The 22,123-nt window shown below is 39.9% G+C and overlaps 1 protein-coding gene across 1 annotated transcript in view; it reads left to right on the top strand.

The window, feature by feature from the left end:
* LOC122797876 (zinc finger protein 260-like) overlaps positions 1-22,123 on the top strand; it is a 183,765-nt gene that overhangs the window by 68,272 nt on the left and 93,370 nt on the right. Inside the window, exon 3 of the mRNA XM_044066397.1 lies at positions 20,838-20,969. Coding sequence (XP_043922332.1) covers positions 20,838-20,969 — 132 coding nt within the window. The remainder of the gene's footprint in view (positions 1-20,837; positions 20,970-22,123) is intronic.

The raw sequence follows: 22,123 nt of genomic DNA, 5'->3' as shown, positions 1-22,123 counted from the left end.
ATTCTTGTGCTGCTTTTACATCTGTGCATTACTTCATGAGTTCTTATACACTGTTCTATTAATAAGTGCTTTTAATTTTTTGCCTGTGTGTTTCTGTGCTTCTGTTTGTTTTGTTTTATCTTTGTTATTTACTGCACTCTGGGTGACCTCCTGCAGTATTTTATTTTTACATTAAGAAGATTTTAATTTGCATTCTAGTGGTGGTAGGGGATATCCAGATCTCTTCTGTTTGAAACTCCAGGTGTGTTTCTACAATTGGCCAGATGGCTAGTTTGTTCATAGTTAGGTACTAGGCTATCGGCCCTGGGGCCTATACAAGTCCAGCCAAAAAGGTACCCTGGCTTTTGCCACCCAAGAAAATTATTTTCCTGTGCCACTGTCGAGCAGAGCCACAGAGGTGATCCCCGGGTGAATTTCCTATTTCTCATCCAATCATCAAGATTTTTCTTGAATAGTGCTAATGAGGAGCTTTGTTTGATATAGATAGGTAGTTTATTCCAGAGTATGGGAAGTCTCTTAGACAGGAATCTATTTCTCTGGCATGTTCTATTTATTGTGGTGACAAGGTTTAGGTCTCTAGAGCGTGTAGCTCGGAGGGATTGGGATTTCTTTAAGTGGAGCATGTCCAACAGCTCTGGGTTTGACATAGCTTTGTATGTTAGGCAGAGATCACCTCTGAGTAGGTGATGTGCGACGGAGTAAAGCTGGAATTTTTTGAGACTGTCTGCGTAGGGCATCTGTTTGAGGCCAGTAATCCTCTTTGTGAGGTATTTCTGCAGCCTTTCCAGTTGTAGATGTCTTGTGGGGTACATACCAGAAGGGACGTTGTACTCTATAATGGGTCTAATGAGTGATGAGTAGAGGGGAACAATGACCTCTTTTTTTCTGGATGAGAAAACTTTTGTGATGAGGTGTGCCATGTAGAAGGATTTCCTGACTACTGTGGCGATGTGATTATTAAAGGAGAGACTACTGTCCACCTGTGTCCCAAGGTCTCTTATCACACTTTCGGTGTTAAGTATACTACCGTCTATTTTGTAGTTCATGGGTACAGAGTTTTTACCAAAGGGGATGACAATGCACTTTTTGACATTGAGCTTGAGGCCATGGCTTTGACACCAGGCTTCTTTCTCAGTGAGGCCCTTTTGTAGGATGTCCACATTGTTAGGAGTTTCGATTATGGCTCCTAATTTGCAGTCATCTGCGAACTTCATTAGCCAAAGACCTTCTGTGTTAGCCTGTACTTCAGAGAAGTAGATACCAAACAGGAGAGGACCCAGGACTGAACCCTGTGGTACTCCACTTGTCACTGGTCTGAAGTTGCATTTGGAGTCTGCTACTTGTTTGTTTGTTTTGAGACTTGATGTGCCTGTATAAAGTTTTCACATTTGTGTGACACAGTGGCAGTTAGCAATTCGCTATATACATGCAGTGAACCAGAACAGAAATTTGCATATAAAACTATCTTGAAATGTCCTTCGCACTTAATTGTACTAGTTTATACTTTGAGGTGCACCACTCACAAGTTTAGTCTTAGATGGCCTTGATTGCAATCTTTACTCTTATAGCACTCAAGCTAGCCAGCTGTAGACCCTGCTTGTAGCTACCCTTGTAGACCACATAATAAGAATCTATAAGTATGGATATGCACTCTCCTGCTTTCTGTGTAGTCAGTAAATATGTGCATCCTAAGCTAATGTAACAATTGCCTCAGTTCACCGGCAACCACGTAATTCTTAAACTTTAACTGATATAGTATGTGAGAGATGTAGTTACACAATGTCACTGGAGGCAAGACTTTTGCATAAAAGCACTTGTAATACAAAGCAAGTTGTAAGAAACACACCCACCACATATAGTGCAGTCCAGACACATAGACCCACAAACCACAAATACCTTCCGGATATTCTAGTCACAATGAGTACCCTCAGCAACCTCAAAAGTGCAATACTAAAACGGCACACTTGAGAACACATGCATCTCAGAGTGTTTGAACTTGTAAGCCTATAAGGCATTCCACTGGACAGCTCAGTGTTTTGGTCATTGGAGATGGCATTGTGAGACGCACAGATGCCCCACTCACCAGCTTGCATAACTAGAGAGTCATGGTCAGTTGCATATCAGCGGCCAGGACCCATCAGTTCTGACATGCACTTGGGTCACTGAACCACAAGTACTGGTATGACCCAGTCATAGTCAGTCTGGGTGTAAATGACTTGAGACATACCTTCGTGGAGTGTGAGAAGAGAGACAGGATGGAGCTCTCAGACCATATCAAAGGTCAGCACGAGCCTAACATTGAGAAGAATTTTATCTCTCTCCAAGGATGATGCCACAATATAAGCAGAAAATAATTGACTTAGATTTTGGTGTCATTCGAAGGGGGTACAGTATTCTTCAACATGGAATGCTATGATTGGCAGGAAGTCATGCTGCTTTGCTAGGAATGGTTTGCACCTATCCGCACTGGCTTTTGAATATTGGCTAAAACATTGTCCATGCACATAATGCTTTTTTAGGCATTGCCAGCCTGTTAAACTTTCTGCAAAACCAACCCAAGAATATCTGAACATGTTACTGATCAATGCCAGGAGTCTAAACAAGAAACTCCACTCCTTGTGAGCTGTCCTTACCCTGGAGAATGTAGACATCTGTGCAATTAGCAAGTCATGGTATAAGTCTGTGGAGAGGGAGAGCACCCCAGCAATGCAGAGCTGCAATGCCTTCCCCACATTTAGACCAGTTACTGCACAGTAAGGGACAAAAGGTAGAGGAGTCACAATTTTCAACAAAAACAAACGCACCTCAAGACTCCTCAAGCAGTATAATGTGCTTGAGCTTCTCCATGTTCAAATTACCACAGTGAGGTGTCCTGCAAGGTAAAAACTCCCTCATCAATCTAAACAAGAATTGGGGGGGGGGGGGTAATCAAGTCTAACAAAAACAAATGTGAGGTAAAAATAGCCTCACCAAATCGAGGGATCTAAACCTCATCTGCAACATAAATATGACATGCTGCAGGGACAGGTAAGTGTCTTGGAGACTTCCCCTTCCATGGAACAGGCTTCTCATCCATGCAAAGCAGAGTTCTTCCGTGAACAAACTCAAACTTAATTTGGATTAGTGGATGGGGAATTGGAAATTTACCACTGGCCTGGCACCTGTGTCGCTGCTGGGCAGAGGCAGTCTTTAAATGCTTGAGGACCCTTGCCCAAGCTTACATCTATCTCTTAAATTTACCCTGGGGTATCAAAACTTGTCAGATACATTTGGAAAGCATGGCTGGACTTAAAAGGCCCCATGGTTTGTTAGCCTAGTAATGGCCCATGAACCTATAATTTGAGTCCAGACTGATGGTGAACGTTTTGAAAAGGCTGTTTCACCTACAGCAGTTTTGAATCTGGGTTTTGTCAGGGTTCTGGGTTCATCATATTCATTGCTTGCACTATAACTTTGTTGCCTTATTTGTAATTTCATCTTTAGTTGGGAGCAGTGTCCTGGTTTGAGAATTTTAAGATTTGAGAGAAAAGTAGCAGGGTTACTCTTTCGTCGACTGATACCCCTTTGCAGCATTCTGAAAGCTGACAGTGTTGAGTTAGTTGATCGTCCAGAAAGAAACATGTACACATTTTTGCTGATTATTGCCTAACGTTTTTTAGTGTTGTGATGGAGTGGGATGTTATTAAGGGGAATCCATATTCAAGGTTATGTCTTTGCTAAGGCATTGTGGGTTGTGGGAGCTAGCAGGCGAGATATTGATTTTGTCTAGAGTCTTATTAATGATGTTGTCTGTGTGTTTTGACAGTAATGGGTCTAAGGTAAGACTTGGTATACTTTTATTCAAATATATTTGGCAGGGAGTTGCCATTTGTGTCTGTCACATATAAACGTGAATTTTTTGGAAACTTTTCAGTTGTTTTGATGACTGCGATAGTGAATTTGTGCCTTAATGACCAGCCTGTTGTTGTGAGTCCATTTATATACATTTGTGAAACCGGTATGCTGGTTTAGTACCTCATTACCAAAGTCTTAACCTTCTTCATTGTAATAACACCCCCCCCCCCATGGGAAATTAGCATATATGCAATGATGCCTTGATAAAGGGAGGTTTGCAAATACAATAACCAAAACATAACCAGAGAAAAAAGTGAAAACATGAAGTGAATAATGGGAAGAAGGGTCCCAAACGGAGTGATTAAACGTTTTCTGTCATCCAGTTCATGTTCATTTCCTGTCTGCTTTGGTTAATCTTCATAAAAAATGACTGAATGTCATGCTCATAGCTTCACAGGTAAGTACTAGGCTAGCTGCCTTGTGCTCAAAATAACCTAACCTATTTGGTTATCGATTGGTGTTATACAATTATCTCGACCATGGACTGGATATTACTCCTAATGAGAATAACTGTGATCATACCAGAGGTAATTTGAGGGGATCCATACGTGGGATAAAGCATTTAGGAGCTGCATCTATTAGTAGTACACGTGATCCTGTTTAGCTGTGAAAATACACATCGAGCACTCATTTCTCAAAACATTACAAACATACATTCATCCTTGTGCTGTGATCCAGAACCACAATATAAGGCAAGTGTTTTACTAAAGCAATCATCTCCCTCGATATGTGATCCTACAAACTAGTGGACCTGCCCCTGGACTAATCAATTTGTTGTAATTATGGAATTACATGATAAATGCATTTACGTATTTATCTGCTTTAATTGTAAAGCAGTACCTGTACAGCACCATGAGAAAAAAAAAAAAGCTGAAACACTTGCACTTTTGAAAGCAAGAAGAGAGGTTTGTGAACTCACTGACAGTTATTTGTTTATGGAGAAGAGATGGTTCAAGGGTTGGCGGGCAAGTGAAGGGATAAGGAACCACTACTTCTGTTTCCTAATAATTGAAATCAAATGTTACAGAAGAAACGTCCTTTAAATATGAAACTGTAGCTTATTGCCTCAGTATATGCTCAAACACAGGGCATGGATCAGCTCTGGAAAGGGAAACCCTTTAATTGTAGCACTGGCATTGTAACTAAATAATATCGTGTCATTAACAGGTGCCACCTGCTGAGTAATTTTACGACGCATATACCAGTCTCCTAACCAATCTGTGTCTTGTCACACCTCCTGCTGACAAGTCAGCCCAGTAAACCGACCTATACGACACGTGGCAGTAACCTTTTCATCAGTCAACATGTCCTATTGCATGTTAAGCTATTTCTGTGCTATCCGCACTTTTAGAATAATTTAACTGCTAAGTAAGATATTTTTTTATGCGATCACCTTTACTTTTATTCAAAACCCTACTGTGGCACAAATTCTTAGGGCTTGCAGTAATACAAGTGCAAAGTAGGAAAAAAGTAGTTGAGAGAGGTAATGGAAAACTGGTGGCATGAAGAAAAAGCAGTGTACCTGTTACAGTCACTGCAAAAAAAGCCCAAACTGACAGGGATATCTCATTTATAAATAGTAGTCCTGTTTCGTTACTTACAGAACTGCTATTAACATGTCAAAACTTCATCAAAGCACAAAGAATGCAGAGTGCATCTGTAGAACATTCTTCAGTTTACAAGTACAGTTCCTCTAAAGTTGGAAGATTGAGGACAGACTGGTCTTTGAGTAACAACCCCCCCCCCCAAAAAAGCTGACAATCCTCAAAAAGGCTAGCAATTCTACAACCATTTAAACAAGAGCCGTGGTGGTGCAGTGGTAGCATTGTCACCTCACAGCAAGAGGTTCTCCCATTCGATTCTCGGCTGGAGCGCCTTCTGTGTGGAGTCTGCATATCCTCCCCACGGTCGAGTGGTGTTCGAAAGACATGCTTGAATGGGCCTGACTTCGTTGAAGGTTGGGCATCGGGCTGGCACCTCGGCACCGTAAAAATCGACTGCCAATCATTAGCGGACCGGAGTTCCGCTGTGGTGACCCCTAACCGGGAAAAGCCAAAAGAAAACACACACTCTCCATTAAAGTACAGTACTGCGGTGGTGGTGCTGCGGTAGCGTTGTCACCTCACAGTTAGACATTGCCCGTTCGATTCTCAGTTAAAGTGTCTACTGTGTGACGACATGCGTGAATGGGCGTTCCTTCGTTGAAGGTTGTGCGTTAGGCCCGGCAAGCCAGCATGTAAAACTCTACTGCCAATCATTAGCGGACCGGAGTTCCACTGTGGCGACCCCTAACCGGGAAAAGCCGAAAGACACACACACACCAGTTAAGATTAGAAAATGATTCCAAATAAAGCTGAAGCTTACTTCTAAAAAGGTAGACCAATCATTTGGGAAGCCAAGCTATTTGGTAGGAAGCCAGCATTGTTGCTGAAAATCCAAGAGATGTTTGTGATGCAAGTTAAGGTTTAGCAATCAAAATGACTTACTTTCCCATTCAGTTAGCTGAAGATTTTATATTTAATATTTTTTTTCTGTTCAGTTAATGACTGTAAACTGTCACTTACAACTTCTCACCAACAACCTTTTTGGCTTTTTACTCCACTCATTTTCTATTGGCAACACTGAAATAAGCCTTGTTACTGCTAAAAGTCAATTCCTGGGTGAGGGCAGGTAGGATGTGATGCACTGCACCTTAAGTAATTAACTGCCTTTAATGGTTGTAGTTCTTGCAGCTCATTTCACATAAACCTAAAAGTGTGAACACAATTTATGAACCCAAAATGCAGTAAGTTCATGTTACTATTCCCTGCCATTTATGAAATGGAAACTGGCACACTGATGCTCAAGGTTTATCAGTGCAATGCATTGTAAAAATCGAACTTCACATGGAAGAAGGAACTCCTGCACTTATTTTTTTTCTAGCTCTAAGATTCTGCTACCTCTGAGAAAAGGCAGAAAATACATTTTATTATTCAAAATATTCTTCTCAATATGGAGAACATCGATGTCTGTGCTGTGACAGAAACCTGGTTCAAGGCTCCTGAGAGCACCCCAGCACTAACAGGTTTCACCTCATATCATGCGTTCCGGCCCCAAAATCCGGACAACACCAAGAAAGGGGGGGGTGTCCATATTCATAAAGGACACCCACACCTCAAGGTTGGTGGCAATGCACGATGCATCTGAGACCATCCAGGTGCAATTAACCATAGGCAAGACTGCTCTGCAATTTGTAGCATGTTACAGGCCACCCTCTCAAACTCAGGAACCTCACATGGCCTTCCTGAAAACATTGGAGGGGATAAATGTATCTCCAAACACCATCATACTAGGTGACTTCAACTACCCTAATATAGACTGGGAATACTACTCAAGCCCGAACACTCTAACCCAAAGATTCCTGGAGTTCATAAACTCAAATGCCATGGAACAACTAGTCACCATCCCCACAAGAGGAGAAAACATACTTGATCTCATCATCACGAACATGGGATCAAAATGTTCAACACCGGAAGTATACCCCTCACTGGTGAGATCAGATCATAAACTAATCTCGCTGGAGGTCCTCATCCCGCCCCCACCTGAAACAAAAAAGACCACAGTGAAAAACTTCTCAAAAGCCGATTTCACACTTCTAAAAACCAGTGTGGTCTCATTTAAGGCCCCTGAGCCAGTGGTAAACATTACTCAAACCGCTGAATCACTTACAAATGCCTTCTACCAGCACCTACAGGAGTGCATGGATCAGGCAATCCCAAACAAAACTAAGACTCTCTGTACCAAAGGCAAGCGTCCAGTCTGGTGGACCCCAGCCATAAACAAGCTCTACAACAAAAGGAGGAAGCTACTACAAGATAGAGCAAAATCCTTGAAAGGTAAGACACCTTTGATCATTATAAGTAAAAAACTAAGAGCTCTCATAAAATCATCCAAGGCAAATTTTGAGAGAAAAATCGCCAAGGACTCTAAAGACAATCATAAGGCCTTCTTTAGCTATGTTAGAAACCTAGGAGGAAACTCCCAGATATGCTCAGAATTAGTTCAAAATGATGTGAAAATTACTGAACCTACACACATTGCTAACATACTGGCTGACAGGTTCAGTGCAAACTTCTTCCTCCCCCAAAAGGAGAGATATCTATTCCAGAGGATTGTAGCCCCCAAACATCTCCAACGCCCAGGTGAGAACTGCCCTCACTAAGGCAAAAACACAGCATCCATGGGACCGGATGGTGTCCCCGGCTGTGTGCTTCATGAACTCAACGAGGAATTAAACCCACAGTTAGGACAGCTGTTTAATCTTAGCCTCACCTCAGGATACGCACCCAAGGAGTGGCGACGGCGACTGTGGTCCCACTTCATAAGGGCGGTGCCTCCACAGACCCTGGAAATTACCGCCCCATTAGCTTGACAAGCCTTATCTGCAAAGCCATGGAGAGGATCATAATGGAACTCATAAATAAAGACATAGGAACTTGCAGACTTTGGATCCAACCCAGTTTGGCTTTGTCAAAGGCAGATCCTGCCTCTTAAACTTGGTTGACTTTTTCGAGACAGTCACCAAGGCCATTGATGAGGGAAAGGCAGTCCATACAGCCTACCTCGACCTGGCAAAGGCCTTGACACAATACCCCACTCAGGTATCATCGAAAAACTCATCAGCTTGAATGTAAACCCATACATCACAAGATGGGTTGCAAACTGGCTAAGTGACAGAACCCATAGGGTCAGAGTTGCTGGAGCCATGTCAGACTCAAAGCCTGTCACAAGTGGTGTCCCATAGGGCTCAGTCCTGGGTCCACTCTTGTTCGGCATCTACTTTTCTGAAGTACAAGCAAACACAGGAGGGTTATGGCTGACAAAGTTTGCAGATGACTGCAAACTGGGCGCTATAGTCGAAAACACATCTGACACAGATATCCTCCAGAAGGGCCTCACAGAAACGGATAACTGGTGCCAGAGCCATGGCCTGAAGTTAAACGCCAAAAAATGCATTGTCATACCCTTCGGGAAAAACAAGGTTACCCCTAGCTACCATATAGGTGGCAATCCACTGAGCACAGAAAGTCATCAGGGATCTGGGGACCCAAGTTGACAGTAGCCTTCGCTTGACACTCATGTTGCTAAAGTAGTTAGGAAAACCTTCTATATCGCCCACCTGATCATGAAGGGATTCACATCTAGATCAAGGGAGGTCATCGTCCCCTGTACTCATCACTCATTAGACCTATGATTGAGTACAATGCCCGTTGGAATGTATCTGACCAGACACCTGCTGCAGCTTGAAAGGCCCCAAACGTTCCTCACCAAAAGGATAAAGGGTCTCAAAAATATGTCTTATGCTGCCCGACTGAAAGAACTCCAGCTCTATTCAGTCTCATACCGCTTGCTCAGAGGTGACCTGTGCCTGACATATAAGGCCATGTCAAACCCAGATTTGATGAATATGCTTCACCTCAAAAATCTAGATCCCTCAGAACCACAAGGGCGGGAGACTTAAACCTTGACACGGTTATAAATAGAACGTGCTGGAGGGACAGATTAATCACCCAGAGACTCCCTATGCTGTGGAACAAAATCCCGGTACATGTGAGGCAGAGCACCTCGCTGGCCTTGTTTAAGAGGAATCTTGACCAATGGATGGGAGATCGCAGATATACCCCAGGGATTACTTCAGTGTCACTGCTTGACAGAGGCACAGAAAAATGATAGGCATAGTTTTTATTCAAACTAAAGGGGTGGCGAAAGCCACATATTTATGGGCTAGGCTTATAAATGCCCTTGGGCAGATAGCCTAGTATGAACCTATAAAAAAAAAGACTATAAAATACATTTTCCTTTCTCCAGGGATGAAAGAGTTAGGATATTTAGTTATAGGGTGGGAGCGATTTTGCGGTATATATATTTTTCAGCAGACCATATTCTGTTTGCAGATTGTTTTCCCACTCATTAATGTAGTTTAGTTGTAACACAACTCCAAAACTGCGAAAAATGCACTCAAAATCACAACAATGAATCTGAAAGAGCGCAGTAGGCTAATGGAGAGGCAAACCACCAACTTAGTAAAAACTGCACGATTTATTACCATCCACGAAACAAAACACATTAACGCTTTTATTCCACAATACGCGTTTTCGTCCACGTAAACTTGGACTTCATTAGACTATCAAATAATTACTCTAATTACATGTTAAATAGGTCACTAAAACTGCATTAACCAATAAAATTCTTAAAAAACATTTCAAATACACTAATCAGGCTCACTTAAAAGGCTCATGAATATTAATTAAAACTAATATGTTATCACCACAAATATATCTAAGTGAATAAATAAATATAAAACTAACTAGATATATCTTATATAAATTTCATAAAAACTTACAAATTATAGTGTTTAATCCAGTTCATTAATTTATAGACATGTATCTACTTAATAATACTTTTTACTTAAATGTCTGGATTTTAAAGAATATAAAGTTATATGAATTAAACACTATAATTTGTAAGTTTTTATGAAATTTATATAATATATATCTAGTTAGTTTTATATTTATTTATTCACTTAGATATATTTGTGGTGATAGCATATTAGTTTTGATTAATATTCATGAGCCTTTTAAGTGAGTCTGATTAGTGTATTTGAAATGTTTTTTAAGAATTTTATTGGTTAATGCAGTTTTAGTGACCTATTTAAGATGTAATTAGAGTAATTATTTGATTGTCTGATGAAGTCCAAGTTTACGTGGACGAAAACGCATATTGTGGAATAAAAGCGTTAATGTGTTTTGTTTCGTCGATGGTAATAAATCGTGCACTTTTTACTAAGTTGGTGGTTTGCCTCTCCATTAGCCCACTGAGCTCTTTCGGATTCATTTGTTGTAACACACTTTGTATCCCTGTATATGTGCTACAGTTGTTCTAGTGTAATATTGAAGTAATTAGTTAAGTGCATTAGTTAGTTTGATTTTGTGCATCTGGCTGTTCAGTGGTGGTTACTGGGTTAGAATATGTTTAGCGTTCCCTGATCGACTATTCAGTTAAGTCTAGTAGTGAGTGCAGAGAAGTAAGGCTATGAGCTGATAAGAGCTTTTTATCCTTTAATCCAGAGTTGGAGTCCTACATCTTCCATTTTATTACGGTATAACCCCTGACTAACTGACTTAACCAGGGATTGTGTCTAAACTGTGGCTGAAATTGATCTGTCACTTTAGTCTTTTGTGCAGTGAAAGGTAGTGCTGTTCTGTGTCTGTCTGTCTGGAATTACAGAGCACATCTGGCTCTACCTTAGAATACAGCAGCTGCATTAAAGCTATCCGTGGTTTGATGTTTTCATTTTGTGGGAAGACTAACACGTCTTCAAATACATTAGAGTGAAAGCATGATTTATTAAAAGCAGTTCTAAAATATTAACATGTTTTTGTTTCTTTTTTATTTCTTGTTTGACATTCAATAAAACTTGAGAAAATTCTGATTCAACAGGAATATCTAGAAACAGGTATGTCACCTTTCTCACTGTTCTCCTTGTATGCGTAAGAAATGTCTGTTGTTCCTCGGGTATCATTTCTGACCTAAGGGAGGTCTATTTGATTGTACCTCTTCCCAAACATGGTCCAGACACCTTGAATCTTATCAACTGATGTGATGAGTAGAGCTCTTGTTAAATGTTTTTTTTTTTTTTTTTTTTTTTTTTTTTGAAAGCTTTGCATATAAAAACCTGTCAAAAAAGATTTTGGATTTTTATACAAGCACTGACATAGTCTCAAAAAATGTTCAAAAGTGTAGTGTAAGTGCTGTCTCTCACAAATAACATTTCAAAATCAGTGGAACATGGATAGCACACTTAGGGTATTCCTACTGACCCTAAAAAGGCATTTGATTCCATAACTCATGAGGGGCTCCAAGAATCGGCCTGACATGGTCTGAACCAGATACATGTGTGGACATTAATCATCTGTTTAGAGAGTATGTCAAACTACATTTTGGTCAGTACCAAAACAATCTCATCTTGTTCAGTTAAAGCAGATATGCCTCAAGGTTATGTTATAGACTCTGCTTTTTTCTGTTACCATCAACATGGTTACAGTTTTGCTTTCCTATAGTAAATATTCTGTTTTATACATTCAACCTGCCAGTATTGCTTTCAGACAAGACTGTGAAAGTATTCAATTATATCCTTTCAAGGGGCCTACTGAAGCTTTCTGACTTTTTCTGCAAACTTGATTTTAGTACTGTTTAATAAAATTGTGTCTCTGTTGTTTTGCATAAAAAGGGCTAGGCTGGCTTTATGTACAAAAAGCTGTGCTACGGCTGCATCAAGTGGCAGCCATATTGAAATAGTACTAGTTTTTAAGTAGTTGGAATGTGCCTTCATTACATACCCTTAATTCTGTCTTTTTACTTAGCACTGCATATAGAGCCTGGAACACCCAAATGTGTTGCACCTCACAAAATACACATATTAATTACCTTAATTACATATTAATTACCAGCTCCATGAAAGAACACAACTGCCTCTCTTTGGAAAGGGATCACTTGCTTATAATTAGTCCCAGAGCAATGTTGTTGTTGTTATCCTACCCCATTTTTGCTGTAGCTCTTAAATTCCTAACAAATGCCAGGACAATTTGTTGAATGTCGAGTGAAAATGAATGGGCGCTCCATTTCGCACTTAAAATCAGTTCTAAAACTTGCTTATTTTCCACTTGTAAAATTTGAGTGGTACTCCCCTTACCCGTCAGAAACTCTTTATTCTCAGATTCATTCCCCTCTAGGTGTAACACCTGTTTCTGTAGGAATAGTAGATGATATACAGCCCTGACTGTGGCCCAGGTGACCGGAGTTCAGTTAGCAGGTCGGGCATCTGGTGATGTTAGCAGGGAGGACAGATATATCTGTTTAGGGGGGAATATGGTTTAACACCTGTTTACTTAAGAATAGTAGATGTTGTTATACAGCCCTGACTGTGGCCGAGGTAATCAGAGTTCAGTTAGTGACTCAGACATTTGGTGATGTTAGCAGGGAAAATAGATATGTCTGTCTTGGGGGGGGGGTATGTTGTGACACCTATTTACATAAGAATAGTAGACACTGTTATACAGCCCTGACTGTGGCCCAGGTGATCGAAGTTCACTTAGGTCAGGCATATGGTGATATTAGCAGGGAGGATAGCTCTGTCTGTCTGGGGGGTAATATGTTGAGAATCTCTCGGTTAAATATTTGACAGATGCCAGAGCTCAGAAGGATGACACCCAGGTGGGGCGGGGAGCAGAAGAATGGAGCAGAACTGGCTGCCGTATGCCTCCAGGAGTACAGCACATGCTCAAGGCTACTTTCCATTACCTGCCCAGCTCTGGTGATGATGTTGGCTTAAACTAGGAAAAACTTCTGGTACAAGCAAGCAGATATGGTGCTGTGGTCACCCTTTCATTTCAACCAGCTATCCTGTTATCTTCTCACTCTGATGCAGTCCCACACAGGGGGTAGTACCAAGAACAGAGTCACTCTCTCATTCCCCTTCTGTCCCCATCAGCAAACTTGCCATGGGGGCTTAGTACCAGGAAGGAGGTTCAGAGCAATTGGAGAGGGTGTCTGGTAGTCAGTGGTCAAGTTTCAGTGGCAGCATTAAAAAAGGTACTAGATGTTCTAATACTGGAGTAACCCAAACAGGTTATCTGGACAGAACAATTTCTTCTTTTGTTGTGCATCAGTACCTATGATACGGTACATAAGCTACAAGCTTTGTTTTGTTAAATGTACAACTTGCACAACTGTGCAGTAAATTCATTGAATTTTGTGTGTGTGTGTGTGTGTGTGTGTGTGTGTGTGTGTGTGTGTGTGTGTGTGTGCATGCGCACATAAGTGCCTTTTAATATAATTCTCTTATCTTTGCTTGCTGATTGAATCCCTTATTTTTGATTTATTTAATGATTCTCTTATCTTTGCTTGTATCCCTTATGTTTGATTTTTTTCTGTTTATTTTGTAACTAGGTCTTTACTAATAAGGGTGTGATGCCCCACCACTAAACCATTAATAAAGGAGCCCCAATCCTCACCACTGACAACAGTGGGAGATGTACATTGGGAGGATGACAGGTTACATACACAGTATTTGCAGATGCAGCTTTCTGCATCAAGTGCAATTTCCCTTAAGAGCACACAGAGATCACAGTCATTCTGGGGCTGTTTTTTTCCCCTCTTTCTCCACATCCCCAGTAAGACTTCCCACTGGCACAGCTATAGAGTTGAGTCCTTATCAGGGGTTCCAAGCCAAGTCCTCCAACCAGTCTAACCAGTGCTTCAGTTCCCTGCCCAAGTAGCTGACATACACACTCTTAGATATTTGTTTTACACACACACACACACACACACACACACACACACACACACACACACACACACACCTGGGAAAGCCTGGCACAGGTTTACTAACTGTACCCCCTTCTGCCCAGACTATAAGGTAGTTATCACTGCCACCAGAACCCTTTAAAAGCTACTTGAAGACCCTCAACAAAGGGTGTCCAGTCTTATTGTGTAACATTACTATTAATGTAAATGATAGTTTGACCAAGAGCAAGGCTATTAGGAGTGGCCCACAGTGTCACCAAATAAATATGGAAGTACTCTCAGAACTTTATCTCTACACAAATACCAGCCACAATGAAAGGTCTAAATATATTTAATAATAAATAATAAAAGAACAAGAAAATACTAAATATATACAAAGTTCAAAATCACAGGAAATATTTAAAACAACATTGTAAGACAGTCTCAAATAAAGAAAGAAAAACATCTAAATTAAGCTTTGCTATATTCCTGACTATACCTAAGAGAATTGTACTGTTCCCTAGACTTACTCACTCACTCAGAGGAAGGCAGATGTGTGGTGAATGGATCCTCTAGCTGATGTTGTCAGGTCAAAGACGGAATACAGAATGTAGTCTCTCTCTAAGAGACTTCCCAAACTAATATCTCAAATATTACTGCAGGGATAGCTTGCAGAATGACATAATTTCTTGTCATCTGACAACTAGTTTCCAGGCTCAAAACAACCATTGATGGCAGCTGGTAGCATTTATCATCTCCCTGTGAAAATACATAGACAAGGGCTTTTCCTCAGATCATTGGCAAATCCTGGAAGTCATAAAACAATTACCTTCCTACACACTTCAAAACTAGCAATTATTTCACCTTAAAGACAATAGAGAAAGCTCCCTAGTATAGACGTTGTGTCTGTTGCTACACTGAAACTGAAAGATAACATCTTTTTATGGCCTGGCCATAAAGTAATATAATTTCAGTTATTTTTCTGAAGCTAACCTCCTGTATTCCAGTTTCCCCTGTTAAAATACATTCAGACAGTTACAGTAGTTCATGTACATTTCTTTTCTTTTCCAGCTGGGTACACTGTGGATACATTTCAAATGCAAGCATTCTACAAAATATCTCTTGAACACACGTGTCTGTAGAAACCATCTTATATGGCATACAGTTCTAATACATTTGTAACATAAGCATCTTATCATGTTGATATTCACAAATAACATATAATTGTTTACAAAATTCCAGATAGCTGTACTGGCAGTATCTCCTTTTGTCACAAAGGGGGCATTAGCAAAGGTCACATACCTGTAAAATGTGCAGACAGAGCATATGGAGTGTAAAGTTAGGATGAAAATGAAATATTCTTGAATTTCTCAGTGTTAAATAATTAGCTAGTAAAGAAATTAGATACCCAAAGGAAAAGCAAGAGGAAGGAAAATATGACAATATTTGATAATGTTCAAAGCAGTAATGTTAATATGAAGCTTGAAAAGAAATGCACAGTAACGACTGACTTGGGGAAGTAAGTATTTCAGTCCAGAAACTGGAAGTCTTCATTCCTTGTTTCTTATGCAGAGATATTCTGTGTTTTTATGTTTGTCATTATCTGACAAGTTTCTGTGAGTAACCATTTATAGTCATTGCTAGGGGGATATAACTTAGCCTTACAGTTTCTGGAAAGATGCAGTAACATACCTGTATAGACCAACAGATTTATAATGAGCACATTAAACTGTTACAAGACATATTTGGCTAATTTAATACAAGATAAAGAAGACTGGATTTGAGCCACTGAGACTCTGTGTTTAAGAGAAGTTTATGGCACCTTCATGTTTGTGGGCGTTACCTATGGAACCTTCATGTGTGTGGGTGTTACATACGGCACCTTCATGTTTGTGGGCATTACCTACGGAACCTTCATGTTTGTGGGTGTTACCTATGGAACCTTCATGTGTGTGGGTGTTACGTATGGCACCTTCATGTTTATGGGCATTACCTACGGAACCTTCATGTTTGTGGGTGTTACCTGTGGAACCTTCATGTGTGTGGGTGTTACATACGGCACCTTCATGTTTGTGGGCGTTTATGGAACCTTCATGTGTGTGGGTGTTACCCATTATAGGAATAGTAAGTAAAGGGATGGGTAACTGTTGTAAATGAGGTATGCCTAGAGTTTATAAGATAACATTTCAGTTCCTCTGGCGTTTATGGTACCTAATGCAGTGGAACACAGACAACAAAGGTAATTTATCAGCTGTTGCAAAAGCCAATAGAATAGAATAGGTATGAGGTACGACAGTACAGAATTATTCCACATCCCCTTTGTATCAAGAGTGTGACTTATTTCTCTCTCTCTCTCTCTCTTTTGGATTAATTTCTGTGCCATGCAGCACATCAAACAACATACTCCCTTCAGCACTCATTGTTTCTGAGTGGTTACATGTTTTATGGGATCGGGTTGCTAGCCTTAGCCCCAACCCTCCTTGGAGGGTGCACCACACACCCGCATGCCCACACTCACACCTATGGCCAGTTTAAAGTGTCCAATCCACCTGCTACATGTCTTTGGAATATGGGAAGAAACAAGAGCACTCAGGAAATCCAAGCGAATGCAGGGAGCACATGCAGACTCTGCACAGAAGGCACGCCAGCTGAGAATCGAATCTGGAGAACCTCTTGCTGTGAGGTGACAATGCTAACTACCGCACCACTGTGCTGCCTGACTTATTTCTCTCCCCATAACTTATTTTTAGATGTATATGTTTGACTTTTCAGATGGTAAAGTCTTCAAATTCTGAAGCTGACTCCCTCCGAAGCCAGCATAAGATGCACAATGCAGTGGAATTAGATAATGTGTTTATTCATTCATTCATGACCAGGTAGATATTCATTCATTCATTTATGACCAGGTAGATATTTATTCATTCATTCATAACCAGATAGATATTTATTCATTCATTCATAACCAGGTAGATATTTATTCATTCATTCATTCATTTATGACCAGGTAGATATTTATTCATTCATTCATGACCAGGTAGATATTTATTCATTCATTCATGACCAGTTATTTATTCATTCATAACCAGGTAGATATTTATTCATTCATTTATGACCAGGTATATATTTATTCATCCATTCATTCATTCATGACCAGGTAGATATTTATTCATTCATTCATGACCAGGTAGATATTTATTCATTCATTTATGACCAGGTAGATATTTATTCATTCATTCATAACCAGGTAGATATTTATTAATTCATTCATGACCAGGTAGATATTTATTCATTCATAACCAGGTAGATATTTATTCATTCATTTATGACCAGGTAGATATTTATTCATTCATTCATGACCAGGTAGATATTTATTCATTCATTCATGACCAGGTAGATATTTATTCATTCATTCATGACCAGTTAGATATTTATTCATTCATAACCAGGTAGATATTTATTCATTCATTTAGGACCAGGTATATATTTATTCATTCATTCATGACCAGGTAGATATTTATTCATTCATTTATGACCAGGTAGATATTTATTCATTAATTTATGACCAGATAGGTATTTATTCATTCGTTTATGACCAGGTAGATATTTATTCATTCATTTATGACCAGGTAGACCATATTGAGACACTTTTCAGGACATTCCCACTATGGTATCTGTACTGACAGAGGGTGATTATGACTAGAACATAATGATGATCGTATTACTTTATGTTGACAGGTTTTCTAGAGAGTATGTTTTCAGTTTTTTTTTTATTTAAATTTTTTGTTTAAGTTCAGAAACAAACCTAAATGTACATTTGTCAAAATACATACAAAAGAATTGGTAACTAAGGTAATTCAAACGTAAGTGCATACAGTATATACAAGAAAGATATAGGGAAGTTCAATTGTCAGAACCTATACGTCGCACTTATGTAATAACCAAGTTTGTAATTGAACACTGAACTGCATGCCTGGATCTCTCATTTTGCACCAGATATTGTTTCCTTTACCAAAACATGACTAAAACCTAATATAGAAAATTCAGAAATTCTTCCCGCAGGGTACAGCATCATTAGAGCTGACAGGCTAAACAGGAAAGCTAGAAGGATAACTATCCTGTTCCCCAACATGTATGAAGTTTCTCCTCTTACAAAAACTCTGTCCAAATTCAGTAGTGTAGAGTTACTTACCACCTATAGAAAATTAAATGACCGCAAACTTCTTTGTATAATTGTTCTGTATACCCCACAGAAACAATATATCCACCCTTGAAGACATTCTTTACTAGATCTCACATAGTATTACCAATGAAACAGTCATCCTGGGTAACTTCAGCATCATCTGGAGTACTATCAGTTCTAACTCTCCTTCTAGCATCAACCTTCATGTCTTCAGTTTATAACTTTTCCTACTTGTTATAACTAATTGGGTTGGGAGGGTGGCCTAATGGTTAAGGTGTTTGCCTTACAAACACAAGGTGCAGGGTTTGAGTCTCACAAGGGATAATTGGCTAGGCTTAAAATTTCTCGCAAGGGCAGTTAGCCTAGTACTAATCTATGAACCTAATCTATGAACCTAATCCCAGGACACAAGTCCCATTCGTGACTGGATTCTCCTCTCTGATCCGTACAACACTACATCAGGACCCCATCCTGAATCCCTTAATGATCACTATCCTACATATGCTCTCAGATGTATTACTCACCATGGCATACAACAAGTATACAAAATTACATGTAATCTCTCAAAATTTAACCATGAATCATTTTTAGCTGCTCTGAACTCAGTTAACTGGAATATTCTAAAAGTCTTGCCATTAGATGAGGCAGCAGAGAGGTTTAATTCAACTTTTTAGGCATCCTAAACAGCCTTGCACCACTACGTAGAAAAAGTGAAATCAAACTTTGCCTCTTGGCTTACCAATCACGGTAGAAGCCTTATGAGATCAGAAATGAGGTATGGAGACTTGCTGAATGTTAAAACTCCACAAAACCTGTAGCTCTTTAAAGAGATTTGTAACCTTAAGTCAGCCTTGATAAGAAACAATACTATTCTGATTTGCAAAACAACCATAGATATAACCCCCCCCCCACCAATTTTGGTCATCTATTAGTTCCAGAGTGTAAAATTTGTTTAATAATGTCCTTAACCCTTGTCCCATTAAATCCCCCTTGGAAACAGCCACAGTGTTTAACTCTTATTTCATTCACAGCATAGCTGCCCTCACCAATAAATCCATTCCTGGCCCTCCTGGCTCATGTCTAAACCATCCACTAGTACCTGCACTCACACACTAAAACCAGTTGCCACCTCCTTCATAAAAGCTATTATCCAAAGTTACACCCTGCTCACCCTCTGCAGATACCCTTTCATCAGAATACCTCAAAATTGCTGATAATGCAGTCTCATATCCAGTCTCCATCCTTATAAACAGATCAAGACAGAAATCTTATATTCCTACCATGTGGAAAAAAGCCATATCATCCCTGTCCACAAATGTGACACTTCTACTGAAATATCTAATTTCAGACCCACTGCAATCTTACCCCCCCTTCAAAAATATTGGAGAAATGTGTCCATAAACGACTACTCCAGCTTCTCTTAAAGGAAGAATTAGTAAGGAATACTCAACATGGTTTTAGAATACTGCAGTGGTGGTGCTGCGGTAGCGTTGTCACCTGGCAGTAAGATGTTGTTCCATTCGATTCTCAGCTTTACAGTCTTCTGTCTGGAGACATGCGTGAATGGGCGTACCTTCGTTGAAGGTTGTGCGTCAGAGCTGGCAACTTGGCACCTAAAAATCTACTGCCAATCATTAGCGGACCGGAGTTCCACTGTGGCGACCCCTAACTGGGAAAAGCTGAAAGACACAACAACAACTCAACATGGTTTTAGACCTGCCCATATCATGACAACTGCCCTCCTAACTTTTACAGATAACATAAATAAAGCCAGGGATATAGATGAACTCGTATATTCCTTATTTCTGGCTTATCTATAGCATTCAACAGTGTGTCTCACACATTGTGGACAGCTGTAGTATGACTTTTTATATCTCTTAAGTGGTTTAATAATTACTTGTCAGAATGCTACCAGGCTGTCAAATGGAATTTTACCCTTTCCTTATCTCCCCATCATTACAGGTGTGTCACAAGGCTCCATCCTTTGTCTTCTTGTATTTAGCATTTTTGTAAACAGTCTTCATACTTATATAAAACAAGCATCCCTTGGACAGTATGCAGATGATTCAACTTTTATTTGTCTCTCAGACCGTCTAGAAAATTTAGAGAAGATTAGGCAGTGTACCTTTAACTCTATTGAAAACTTACTTTGTAACCACCAACTCCTTAATTCAAAGAAAGCCAGACTCCTTTTATTTTTCCCCAGATCACTCACCCAAAAGAAAAAGATAACTTTTTTCAGTGCTAGTCTAGTTCGATGACATTACTTAGTCACACATTATGCTAGCGGTGGGGGTGGGGTGGGGGTTAAGTTGTGGACTACAGGGTAAGGCTTTTCATTATCTGATAGCCTTAGTCCAATGTGGTGCGCTGCCGGAATAACAGAAGGTATGAAAACCACCATATGCTGATTTCATATTGTACTTTATTTATTATGCAGGATACAGTATCCCATTAGATCGCCTTTGCATACTGTTTAACAGAGATGATGAGATGCCATCCGCTAATACGGAAGGAGGGAACAGAAGCAATAAAGTGCAGTGGACAGAACTTTCTGGTGGCCCCAACACTAGTAAGTAAATATTCTGATAATTAATTTAAGTATTTGTTTGCTCTACAGGAAATTAAGCTGGTCCAAAGACCCCTTTTCAGTCACATGGGATAGACATTACAATTTCTTATGTTCATAGAAGACAAGGCAGTTAACGATTGAGATTATGGTTTGGTTGCTGATTGTAATCAGTTTAATTTCAACAAATGGATTTAAAAAAAAATCACCTTGACAGCAAAGTTCTAGAAATGAATTTCTTCTAATCTGTTTAAAGAACCAAACACTGTAGTTGTAATTGTAAACCTTTTATTTGTTAGTACATGGTCACTGTTTCCTAGCTACAAACAGCAGGATGTCCAGTACAGCATTGTGACAACAGTACAGATGAGTAGCCATGGCATGTAAGGTGCTGTGTGCCAACTTTTATGATTGCAGCTAATATAACAAAAACCTGTGCGAAGCAGTATTGTGATAAAGAGACAGGGCTATGGACACACATTTTTCTGCATTTTACTTGACTAAGTCTGTCTGTTGTTTCTGTTACTTACAAGTGATTATTGTATGGTATCCAAATCTCATCACAGTACCGAGCAGTCCAGATTTACCATTCAGCAAATCTTAATTCCAGAGTTTAAACAGAATGAGTCAAACTCATTGAAATTACATTCCCTGGAAGTATTTTTACGTTTTCCAGCTGTACTGCACAATCACAGTTGTGCTAGCTGTTGTATCAGTTTTATACTGGCATTTTCTCACTTCCACAAATGTGTGTGACCATGGAGTGTGTAGATACAAATAAGGGGGTGTGGGAAGAGCAGCAAGATAGCACCCCTGCAAGAAATACCTTCTAAACTTGGTCTGGCAGTTGGCTTAGAGGATTAAGGAGCTGTTAACAAGCTGTTTCATGTGTCCAGTGGTGGAAGGTTCGATTCTCTCAGCCTCCACTGCCTCAGGCAGACTTGCTTTACCCACAGTTGTGATGGGTGCAGTGTTCGAGGTTGACTTCTCTAGTTTACAGTCTGTGGTTTAGATTTTACTAAGTAGCAGTGGAGCCATCCATCCAGCAAAACCTTTTGGTATTTGTGCCAAATTCAGGAGCGGCACAAACTTTTAAGTGTGTCTAAATGCTGTATAGCTAGGCATCTTAATGTCCTCGTCACCACTTGCATGGTATT

Source organism: Protopterus annectens, chromosome 3.part1, assembly GCF_019279795.1.
Source record: "Protopterus annectens isolate FY-2018-M chromosome 3.part1, PAN1.0, whole genome shotgun sequence".
NCBI classification, from domain to species: Eukaryota; Metazoa; Chordata; order Ceratodontiformes; family Protopteridae; genus Protopterus; species Protopterus annectens.
The sequence above is the reverse complement of the archived record's forward strand: the minus strand, read 5'-3'. Positions and strand labels throughout refer to the sequence as shown.